This window comes from Carassius carassius, chromosome 26 (assembly GCF_963082965.1).
Source record: "Carassius carassius chromosome 26, fCarCar2.1, whole genome shotgun sequence".
Lineage (NCBI taxonomy): Eukaryota > Metazoa > Chordata > Actinopteri > Cypriniformes > Cyprinidae > Carassius > Carassius carassius.
Genome location: NC_081780.1, coordinates 11,365,213 through 11,377,746, shown reverse-complemented (window position 1 = coordinate 11,377,746; position 12,534 = coordinate 11,365,213). Strand labels below are relative to the sequence as shown.

Here is a 12,534-nt window from a genome sequence, read left to right as displayed (position 1 = left end):
TAAGGTGTGTGTAGCCTACAGACAGGAGTCAATACTTAAATTTAATTTAACACAAAATAAAGATATGGATAAAAGAACACATTTGCTTAGTTTATAAGCTAAATGCACACTACATTGTCTATATTAATAAAACTTGTCAGGGGTGTTTGTCCCCCTAATTAAGACTTGAACAACACAAAGGTCGTCAAAATAAAAGGCAAAGTAGGGAAGTATATACGAGTAGGCCTACATATTTCGCTGGCATTTGAAAAAACATTCCATTAACCATAAAAGTTAAATTAGTAGAAGCCTTTTTTATAACAGTACCTGATGACAAACCTGCTGATATTGCAGTCAGTCACTATCAAACATAGTAACGGTAGGCCTAACTTACACTACATCCACATTTCTGTTGTGACATATCAGTAGCTTACAACACGACAAGTCACAAATAAATAATAATAATTTTAGTGTTTGTTTTAGAATTTTTTTGACATAGGCCTAATTTATGCTTAGCTAACTGTGCTAGTGGTGCCAAGTTACATTTTTCCAATTTCAACAGATTAAGCCAGGGAAAATAAATAAATAACACCTTAAAAGTATACCACTCTGAAATAAGCGTATCATTGTATAATTTTGACACTGCACAATTCGCACACATGTATGGACCTTGTTTTTATACAGTCTATTGTATGGACCCAGTCCCAGTTCATTTATATGTTATTTGGCGCCATCGTGTGGTCATAAACAGAACATCAACATATAGATATCGATGATTATTTATAACGGGATCCCGCATGTTTTTTAAATTTTGAACACTCAATCCCTTCTACTTTACAAATATATATATTAAATAAATTATTTTAGTAATTTACTAATACAACTATTACATCAAGTAAGAAGACAAACAAAACGGTTAAGCAAACGTTACGAAATGCTGACTTTGAACTTCATTCTCACCCAAAACTCCCCCTGCAAACTCTTTCTTACTGGACAACACAAACCAGATGGGCTGTGGTGGCAGCTTCCAAATATCCCAGGGGTTTATGGGCATCTCGTCGCGTGACACGCACACGGGACGTTCCAGGGGGTGTGGTGTCACGTGGTACTTTTAAATGCCAGGAGTTTTGGATGGGTAGCACAAAGAGCATAGAGGCATCCAGCAAATCAACATCACCTGAGGACTGAAGCAAGAATGGACGCAGGTCTCAGACAGATGAACGGGGATCTAGAGAGGAAGGTGAACAAACTTCACTCTAAAATGATTGTCATTATATTGCAATATATTTAATTAATAATTATAAAATTGAAACTTGTTTTTTATATCATATTACATGTTTAAAGCATGTCATTTAATACCATTACCCCAACATTAGACATAACAAGAACAAAGACATGTAGACTACAATGCAAATAAGACTTGTATGGGCCTATGTATGTATAGCTACTTCAGAAAAGTCAAAATGAAAATTCTGAGTGGTCCTACAATTGGTCAGTGACAACCCAGCTCATTCTCATTTTTGTTAGACCTAACTGGAAATTTCTTTTCAGACCACAAAACGAAGGCTGACACAGTATAGCATCAGCTGGAAGACTCCAGAGAACAGTTAGGCTGCTAATTTGTTAAAACTGATATAATTGTTTTGTAATGCTACAAAACAATAATTGTTGGCTTTTTTACTTTTATATTTTGGATGTCCTGAGGTACATTTTATATTACTTTTTGTTCCTTAAAAAGTATTATGGCAAAATAAGGGTGCCAAAATAGGGGTGAACATTATGATACTGATACCTGACTCACAGGAATGTAGGTTCATAGGAATGTGAGTGTGACTTGAGAGTTTTAAAGTCTAAAGTCTAAAGTCATTTGCTAATGTGTAACAGAGAGCGTTGCATCCTAAAAAAATACAGGCAGTGATTGGATTCACAGACAGAGAGGGGTCATTCAGGGTCCCTTGGCACTATGGGAAAAGATTAACTAATGTTCATTTCAAATACCGAAGAAAAAAATATGTGGATACTGATTAAATTAAACAAGTGCAAAGCCCTTAAAAATCCATTTTAAATGACTGTTCTGTACTCATTTCATGCATGTTTGATGATGAGTGCAACTGTTTGAGTGTCTCAACATTTGTTTGTTTAACAGGGCTCTCTGACCTCATCCTACCTGGAAGAACCGTTAAACAAAACAGGAGTGGTGTCCTGCATCTTCTCTCTGAAGCAGGAAGTTGGCGCTCTTGTAAAAGCTCTAAGACTATTTGAGGTTAGTGTCTTGACAAAAAACATTTGAATTGCATAATTTGCCCTTTTCAGTGTCTCTTTGTATGGTTGTACGTCTATCCATTTTTCGCAGTTTTTCCTATACTCTCTCTAATATACACTGGCATTTCTTTCATTGCATGGCATTTCTTTCTAACATTCACAGCAATGTTATATATATATAGACAGATAGAGAGAGAGAGAGATTTTCAACCAGCTTCAGTATGTAAATAATTTTGTAACACGGAGAAAGAGTACACATTTTGCATATACATATACTAGGAGCAATGAAAATCAATTAACTTGTCTTTAAAGGTACTTTTGTGCCACTGTGTGCCAGAACAAGAAAAATAAAATCTAAATGAACCGTAAAGCTTCTGTCAGCTATGAAAACATGGCATATTAATTTAAGCTGAGGTATGAATGCTGTAAGATAATAACTCAGGAGAGGGAGATTCATTGAAAAAAAATGGAAAGAAAGAAATAATTTTATTCAGCAAGGAGGCATTAAATTATAGAAAAAGTCAATTATAAAGCTGTTCCAATTATAAAAGAATCCAGAAAAATGTATTATGTATTTTACAATTTATTACAATTTTCAATAATTTTCATCTGTGATATAATAAAAAAGGATTCTTGAGCACTGGTTTAGCAAATTATCTGATTTCTGAATGATCATGTAACACTGAAGAATGGGATAACAGTTGATGAAAATTCAGCTTTGTCATCATAGAAATTAATAAAATTGTAAAATAAATTATAATTGAAAATAGTTATTATAAAGAAAAATAAATAAATTACAGTGCTATTTCACAATATTACGTTTTTTTTATTATTATTATTTTTTATTAAATGAATGCAGCCTTAGCAAAATACATGAAATGCATTTTACTGACCCTGAAGTTTAGTTTTATATATAATTTCATTTTTGTTATGAATTCAGTGAATGTAAATAAACTAAAAAGGGCAAGACAAAGCTTAAAGCCACTGAAAACACATCATTGTGTCTTGTTCTTGGCAAGCACATAGAAAAATCAGTAATATCAACCAGAATAGTGCTTTGAGATGAAAGGTGCGCAGTGCGCGTGTCTTGTATAGTGCCAAGATTTCTTGAATCATCTCCAAAGTTCTTGTATTAAAGTTCAGTTGATTTTTTTTTCGGGATGTTGACTTTTCTACTGCCTACGTGCAATGAAGCGTGCTTCCAAGTAGAGATTTCATTTACTGATTATATGGAAATTATTACATAAGCACAACATGTTGCGGATCAAAATATGCTGTGCTTTCCTGAAACTCAGTAACCAAACAAATGAGCCTAAAATCTCTGATGCTTTCGTGCAAGTCATTAAGGGATGTGTGCCAACCATGCACCCCCTAAAGCCGCTATAAAGATAAAAGCTCAGCCTGTGGATTCTGATTGGCTCTGCCGTACCATCCTACTCCACCCCCTTTAAAACACCCCATAAAAACACCCCCTACTCCAACCCTCACCCCGGATACCCCGCACACACTTTCCAGCTTCATTTTAACCCAATTTAAAGCAATTTCCTGCAGCCCACACTGAATGTTTACTATTTGGGGAAATTATGTTTTTGAAAGACTGAAAGCAACAATAATTAATGATTATAGATATATGAATAAGGGCTATTGTGAATTAGCTATCCAGCTCCAACAGCATATCTGATTATATATTCATAATTAATTCAATTTAAATAGAACATTAATTAATTAATTAATAATTAATATAATGCAAGTCGTTATGATTAATACCTTGCCAAGGCAGTATAAGATGCAAACCAGAAGTAAACAAATAGAAAAGCAAATATTATCAACTGGACCAAAGATTAACAGAGGTTTTGTAACATTATACATATAAAAAACATATACACACATTTGAAACATTGACTGTTCTGACTGAACCTGTTGACACTGAGCACAATTATGTGAACCCAGCGCTGCAAAAAATGCCAAGCATGCAGAAAAATGATGCAGTAATTCTCTGCTGTGTTGTTTTTTGAAAGTTAAAGGATGCAAATCCATATGGAGTCAATCAGCACCACATGGACAGAGAGGGAAGATATTGAAAAAGGTCCAGAGAAGGTCTAAGACATTGTAAGCCCCATCCGCCTCCTCTGCAGGCCTATAGCAAACAGCAGTGGGTGTCCTCCCTCTCTGTGTGTAAAAACACATAAATTCAAGCATGCTTTGGTTGAAACAGTACAATTTGAACAAAACTCCCACTCTCCTGTTGGCTGAAGAAAAGCTGCACACGCGATTCTCAGTTGCTGCCACAATGTGAATGTGGTCACTGATCCACTACAATAATGTATTAAATGCTACTTAAATTAGAAAAGAGAGGACCACACAAAAGATGATTATCAAATGCTCTTAATCATGTCATGTTCATGATACATTTTATAACATACACATCTTCTAATTAGGGGTTTGTGAAATTTTATAACAATTTTATTAAAGTGTTATTAAAGTGAATCACTCAGTCTGTAGTGGATATTTTCCCTCAGTGCTGTATGTTATTATTATTATTTAAAAAATAAAAATTTTGTTAGAAGGATTGTCCTGGAGTGCCACCTAGTGTTTACACATTGTGATGCATATTATGCATATGGACTATCTAAACATCAAACTTGTGTTGAAAGCTAAACTGTTACTTTCAGATTTTCAAACATTATATATATATATATATATATATATATATATATATATATATATATATATATAAATATATATATATATATATTATGTAACTTACTTAAAGTTATAAAGTATTTTATTTTTTACTCTAAATGTAGCTCTGGACCACAAAACCAGTCTTAAGTCACACAGGTTTATTTGTAACAATAGCCAAAAATACATTGTATGGTTCAAAATTATTGATTTTTCTTTTATGCCAAAAATCATTAGGATATTAAGCAAAGATCATGTTCCATGAAGATATTTTGTAAATTACCTACCGTAAATATATCAAAACTAAATTTTGGATTAGTAATATGTATTGATTAGGACTTTATTTGGACAACTTTAAAGATGATTTTCTCAATATTTACCTTTTTGTTTTTTTTCACCCTCAGATTCCAGTTTTTCACATATTTGTATCTCGACCAAATATTTGTCCTACAATCCATATTATTGCTGGTTTTGTGGTCCAGGGACAAAAATATCCAAATAGATAGATAGATAATGTAATATAATGCAGCATTGTGTACATGTATGTTACATGTATGTACTTTGCAGGACAAAGGCATTAACCTGACCCACATTGAGTCCCGTCCATCACGCGACAACAAAGAAGAATATGAGTTCTTCATCAGTGTGGATCAGGCCTCCTCTAAAGCTCTAGATGAAGTTGTTGATAGTCTGCGCACCCAGATAAGTGGCCAAGTTCATGAACTGTCTCGCAACAAACAGAAAGACACAGGTGAGACAACAGTCTGATGAATAACTCATCGCTCCCCACAAGAAAAGAAATAAAAAGCTGCTACAGCATTTCAAGGTCAGACAGAAACACAACAAGAGAGTGAGAGCAGAATGGCTTAGAATATGAGGAACAGAAATAGAACACATGTTGTAAGACTTCATAAATGTCATCGTGGAGATGGATGACAAAGGCCTTTACTCGGCCTCTCTTATGGTTGTTTCCAGAATTTCATTAGTTTAGTTTTTGAGGACAAACAGACTCTTAGAGATAGACTGAAATGTCTTGTTTCTATTCAAGAGTCAGTTCAGCAGGGTGGGGGTCAAAGTTCAGTACAAAGACTGACAGACCAACAGACCCCATTACAATTTCCCCCTTACACAATAAGAAAACACAGAGCAGGGGACATTTATGGATATTTATGGCCGATGAGGAAAACCAGTCAGGGTCTTCAGTTCTTGGCCTTTTGTTCAGACCGCCCCAGGCTGGTTGCTGAACTCTGTACTGATGGCTGGACCTCCAAAGAGCTTTAACTCTCATAAATCTAGCTGCTGTAGAGCAAGATGTAGCCTCATAGCCAGGACTGCGTGGTCACCCTCTGGCTCATTCGCCAAACAATGCTTTCTGTTTACTACTGTGTCATCCATCTTTGTTAGCATGCCAGCATAAGCGAACACAGCATTCGATATTAACAAGTTCACATATTTAGAACTTAGTACATTAATCTCAATTTAATAAAGAGAATAGAAACACTATAGATCTCATTGAAATTTAAATTAGGAAACTCTTAAATACTTTTCATATAAATCTAAATCTTCATATAAATAAATCTTCAAGTAATTCTGGAAGGTTTATAAGAGGAGGGCAGCACTTATATAATTTCTTATATTCAGAAATGTGTTATTTGAGTTGTAAAGTTGTTTAAGAAGTTAGCATTTATTCTTAAAATAAAAATGCATTGCCCCACAGATTTACACTGTAAGTGCATTACTATACCCTGAGTAATGAGTGTGCACTTGTAGTGTATTTAAGTCTTAAAAGTATATATTTAAAAAATGTACTTGTACTGTAAAAGGCCACATATTTGTATAAAGAGAAACTACTTTCATCAGTAAATATTCTTTTGAAATGCGTATTTTGTAATAATGTCAAATTAAAGGTTTTACTTCAAAGTACTTTTTAAAATCTTTTGTTGTATATTTACAAAAGGACACTTGTTTTAATGTGTCGACTAGCATACTAAATTAAAAATATATTTAAATACAAATAAATGTAAAATAATTTACATATAAATTAAGTATATTTTAAATTAAATGTATTTTAGTTTAACTTAAATGGTTGTCAATACATTCAATCGTACACTTTAACCATATTCGAAATAGTAGAAGTAATTTAATATACATTTGAACTTTAATACATTTTCATTTAATTAAAATGCAATTATGTGTCTGAAAACATTGCATTCTGTGTATTATTTCTGTTTAGATATTATTTAAAAGTATGTTAAAATTAACTTATTTTAACAGTCAATGTTTTTTTTTTTTTTTTTTTTTTTTACAAGGATAGACACACTATATGAAAAATAATGTTGTCAACAGGGCTTAAATGGTATGGATTATGTAATTCATTATTTAATCATTAAGCATAAACATTTCTCCTTCTTTCCCTCTCATCAAAAGTTCCATGGTTCCCCAATGACATCCAGGACTTGGATCGTTTTGCCAATCAGATTCTCAGTTACGGGTCCGAGCTGGATGCAGACCATCCTGTAAGACACTGTGTGTGTGTGTGTGTGTGTGTGTGTTTTTGAAGTGACCATCTGTATGATCAGAGAAAAGAGCGAAAGTGAGCGTGAGAGGAAACTTCTTCATTTTTATTTCAAACGCATGCGTGTGTGTGGGTGGGTGTATTTTGAAAGATGCGTAGTTGGTCCATGCGACACTAAAAGCCCACAGTCAGGATCTGCATCACTCTCTATTCTAATGGAAACGGGCGGGGGCTCTCAAATTGATGTCATCGCTTTAATTGAGCCCCTGTAATTATAAATAATTGCCCCTTTCCAGCCGTCATTAAACTGAAATGCATTCATCATGAGCAGCAAACACTCTACAAAGGCCTCATTTGAATGAGTCTCCTCTACGAGACTGAGTAACACTGTCAAAGGCTACTTCGAGATCAAAACTAGTTGTAGATCCACTTTCTCTCACACTCTAACATCGCTGTCATTCACAGGGCTTTACGGACCCCGTGTACCGCGCCAGAAGGAAGGAATTTGCTGACATTGCCTACAACTACAGACAGTAACTATAGCCCTTTCTCCCCCATGTACTACTTTCCCATGGGCTACAGGGATTGTTCCCACCTCTAACGCTTTCCCTGTTGTTTTGTCGTGCTTTCTATGGAAAATTACTCCTGCTGCCTAACAAAAGGGCTAAATTACAGGGTCCCAGTGCAGTCCGGAGCGCCGGGAGCTTTGTCATCATAATTGAGATGCATTATTCACATGGCCACTACAAAGGGCAGGAGCGTTGAATGCTACGCCCCCTGAGGAAGCACACATTTACATACACGATCCATAAATAATAACACCACTCATCACTTATATGACAAAGATGTGACGTACATGCTATAGAGTATATGCTTAGTTTCATTTATCACCCCTGTTTTAGGATGGTTTGGGTATAAAAATACAATGGGACCCAAAAAGTGTTTTTTATACTTAAAGGGGAAGTTTACAGAAAATTGCAAATTCTGTCATTATTTACTCACCCTGATGTCGCTCCACACTGTATGATGTTATTTATTCTGTGGAACACAAGAGGAGATACTTTGAAGAATATTTCAACCATTTTTATTCATACTATGAAAGTTAATGGGGTCCAAAACAGCAGAAAAAGTTTTTATATTTGGGTGTAACATCCCTTTAGGCCACATAAAAAAGTATTCACTAATGTTCAAAATGTTGAATAATTAAGATATTACTCTTCATTGACATCTAATATGTGTATTTTTTCAGTTGTTATCAGTTATTATTGTTTCTCGTTTATTAATAATTCTAATTACAATCAATGCTTTATATTTATGTTCATTTTTATATACTTACTATAAACCTTTTAATGGTAGTGTATCATAGTTTCGACAAAAAAGTTTATTAATGATTAAATTGTTATTTTAAAAAAAACTTACAAAATATTAAATTGGTAGTGTAAATATGCACAAGTATGCTTTTCAAGCAAAGTATATCTCAAAATCAGGTTTGTTAGTTTTGTTGTATACTGTTTAGACAAATGTATTTAAATACATGGTTTATTAAATATGAAATAAGCATCCCTCTCCTTTGTTAGTGGACAGATTATTCCTCGTGTTGAATACACGGCTGAAGAGAAGGCCACATGGGGAACAGTTTTTCGAGAGCTTAAGACTCTGTACGCGACACATGCCTGTCGTGAACACAACCGTGTATTTCCACTGCTGGAGAAGTACTGCGGGTACCGTGAGGACAACATCCCGCAGCTAGAGGACATCTCACGCTACCTGCAGAGTAAGAGCTGCTTTAAACTCAAATACAGTCAGGTGAAGGGGATGTAAAATGAAGTTTTAGTGTGTAATAAAAAACAGAAAAGAAAACTAGTGTTTCACTTCTACACTACATATCTCACCCTTTCTTGATTTCTCAGCATGCACAGGTTTTCGTCTGCGTCCTGTGGCCGGTCTCCTCTCCTCACGTGACTTCTTAGCTGGTCTCGCCTTCCGAGTGTTTCACTCGACACAGTACATTCGCCACAGCTCCAAACCCATGTACACACCTGAACCGTGAGTATACAGACCAAGAATTGGTTACAGCTTTGTTTGAAATAAATGGCACAAATATATTTCAGAACTGTGAAAAGTGATCAAAGGAAAAGATAAATGTGATTTGTTTCCTAAGGGACATCTGTCATGAGCTGCTGGGTCATGTCCCACTGTTTGCTGACCCAAGTTTTGCCCAGTTCTCACAGGTTTGATAATATAATATAATATAATATAATATAATATAATATAATATAATATAATATAATATAATATAATATAATATAATATAATATAATATAATATAATATAATATAATATAATATAATATAATATAATATAATATAATATAATATAAATTATAATTTGAATAAAAGACGTTACATTAATTATATACATCTTAAATTTTGACATTTATTCTCACAGTTCTGTAAAATTTTTTAATAGTAATAATTAATATATAGATATTAGTGCTGTTAAACGATTAATCATGAATAACCGCATCCAAAATAAAAGTATATATAAATATTATGACGTATATATAAATACACACACATGCATGTATATATTTAAGAAAAATATGTTACGTTTATATATGAAATATATTATTGTATAATATATATAAATACATGTAAATATTTTCTAAGAATATATTGTATTTGTGTGTATATATATACATTATTTACAGAAATAGTATGCTTATGTGGGTTTCTAGAGAATATCTGCTGCAGACTTTTTATCTAATGTGCATTTGTCAGCAATGAAATATCAAATGTTGATTTCTGTCTGACCAGGAAATTGGACTCGCTTCTTTGGGCGCCCCTGATGAGTTCATAGAGAAGCTGGCCACAGTGAGTATTGCTTTAGGTTACAAAAATAATAATTTTCCACATTTTAACTGAGGCCAGTCATGTTATAAGACCGCGAGATATATTTGTCTCTCTCAAAGCGGCTGTGTGATTATAATGTTTATTTTTTGCAGGTCTACTGGTTCACTGTGGAATTTGGTCTGTGCAAGGAAGGAGATAAAGTAAAGGCTTACGGTGCTGGTCTGCTCTCCTCTTTTGGTGAACTGCAGGTACTGTATGTGTTACCTCTCAGAATACTTCCTTCAAGTTCATGCCCTGTGCTCTAACCCAACAAAGGCAACTGGCTTTTTGCTTTGAGCTTTTAGAAAAGAAGTTAGCAGCCCAATTGAGTTTACTGTGTCATTAGTGTAGTGAAAAGCAGAGACATGACACTGATGCACAAAAGCATGGCTGAAGTGGAGAACAGACTGAAAATGAGATGTTAATCTAATGTCTTGCAGTACTGTTTGACGGACAAGCCCAAACTTCTGCCCTTCGAGCCAGAGAAGACCTGCTTGCAGCAGTATCCCATTACAGAGTTCCAGCCAGTTTACTTTGTGGCTGAAAGTTTTGAGGATGCCAAAGAAAAAGTCAGGTAAAGTGACTACAATTAAATCAGCCCTTGCCTCGGCATTTTTCCAGTTATATATACTTTTTCATTTTGTTTTTACAGCAAATTTGCTTCCACCATTCCCAGACCTTTCTCTGTGCGCTATAATGCCTACACACAGAGAATCGAGATGCTGGACAACACACAGCAGCTGAAGAACCTGGCTGACAACATCGGCGGTGTGTCTTCAGTATAATGTTGCACTTAAACTAAATTTTCCCTATTATACAAGAATTAGGAATACAAATCAGGAGAATTCTCTACTGAAAGTAAAGACAACAGGAAGGAGCATTTGAAGGTTGTATTAATGATTTTTACAATGTCCAATGTAAGTACTTTTTTTTTACAGCAATTCAATTGTAGTTTTTAGCTTTAATGGGTTGGCAAATTTATAGTAGCCTAACTCCCTGGTGTACTAGCTGCACAGTTTCAATTTGACACTTTTTTAATACAATGCACATCATTGTATCTTATGATTAGTGACTAAACCAGCCGTTTTATGATTTTTTCGTTTTGTTTACCATGGTTTGTACGTTTTAATTTAATCCCATTATGATCCCAAAATTATGTTTTTGTTTTTTTCTTCCTAGGCGAGATCTCGATCCTGTGCAATGCCCTGCGAAAGATGGAGTGAAACGATGGTGGAAGATGAAGAAGAAATGCTAGAAAATCAAACAGGCTAAAATAAGCATCGTCTGTATTGCTTTTCAGGCTCATATACAACATACCTTTTCTAATCAAGCTGTGATAGAGAGAGAGAGCATGATATGAAATATTAAATTAGTTCTTATGTATTGCATGTAGAACATATTTATAGACTAATTTTGCTAGCTCAAATATATTTACTCACTACGTATTTAAATGACATATAACGAAATAACACGGGAGAAAATACCCATGCAAAACAAATCGCATGTAAATACCAAAAAGCTTCGGGCACCATTAAGACCCGCTGCTGCAATATTTGTTATTTTATATATTATATGTTGTATTTTTTTCAGTAGTTTAATCGTACAAAAATACAGATTGCCTACCGTCCACCATTTGCTTCAGCTGTTGCTTGTTGTCGCACAATGTTGCTGTAATTTTCCCAAACAAGCCGCAATCAATGAATCACGGGATCAAAGGCTTGTTGAAACCATGTGTTGAGCCAGTGCATTTGGGAGACGAATTAGTTTCATTAATAAACTGCTTTTGTTTAAAACATGCGTTCATATGCTCCATTAAACTAAAGTGTAATTACTGAAATACTCAAACTTAACGAAAGATATTTGTAGTTATAAGTTTTGCTTGACTGTGAATGCAATTTAACATAGCCTACTGCATATATCATGTATCTATTGCTGTACTGAAGCCTGAGATGTTATGCATGCATTGGTCACATGTACTTAAAAAAACCCGTAAATATTGTTATAAATAAAATAACTATTATTATATATTTTTTTAAGTTGCCATTTTTATTTATATATTAATAATAATATTAGAATAAATCTATATTAAAGTATATTAATGTATTATTATTATTTATTGCATTTACAAGCGAACAACATGCGTTCAGAAAGGTCTGTTTCAGTACCATGGAGAGCAGCACAATCTCAATGCCGCATTTTATTTAT

At 34.1% G+C, this 12,534-nt stretch overlaps 1 protein-coding gene across 1 annotated transcript; it reads left to right on the top strand.

The window, feature by feature from the left end:
- Positions 1–1,065: 1,065 nt before the first annotated feature.
- On the top strand, positions 1,066–11,938 carry pah (phenylalanine hydroxylase). The gene is made up of 13 exons (XM_059511194.1): positions 1,066–1,219; positions 2,126–2,242; positions 5,491–5,674; positions 7,351–7,439; positions 7,904–7,971; positions 9,016–9,212; positions 9,349–9,484; positions 9,600–9,669; positions 10,255–10,311; positions 10,443–10,538; positions 10,770–10,903; positions 10,982–11,097; positions 11,509–11,938. The coding sequence occupies exons 1-13, from the start codon at positions 1,175–1,177 to the stop codon at positions 11,550–11,552; spliced, it is 1,353 nt and encodes a 450-aa protein (XP_059367177.1). The 5' UTR covers positions 1,066–1,174; the 3' UTR covers positions 11,553–11,938.
- The last annotated feature ends 596 nt before the right edge of the window (positions 11,939–12,534 follow it).

Coding starts and splice junctions, on each gene's coding strand:
- pah (XM_059511194.1), top strand. CDS start 1,175: ATGGACGCAGGTCTCAGACAGATGAACGGGGATCTAGAGAGGAAG. Junction 5,675..7,350: donor CAACAAACAGAAAGACACAG/GTGAGACAACAG, acceptor TCTCATCAAAAG/TTCCATGGTTCCCCAATGAC. Junction 10,539..10,769: donor CCTCTTTTGGTGAACTGCAG/GTACTGTATGTG, acceptor AATGTCTTGCAG/TACTGTTTGACGGACAAGCC.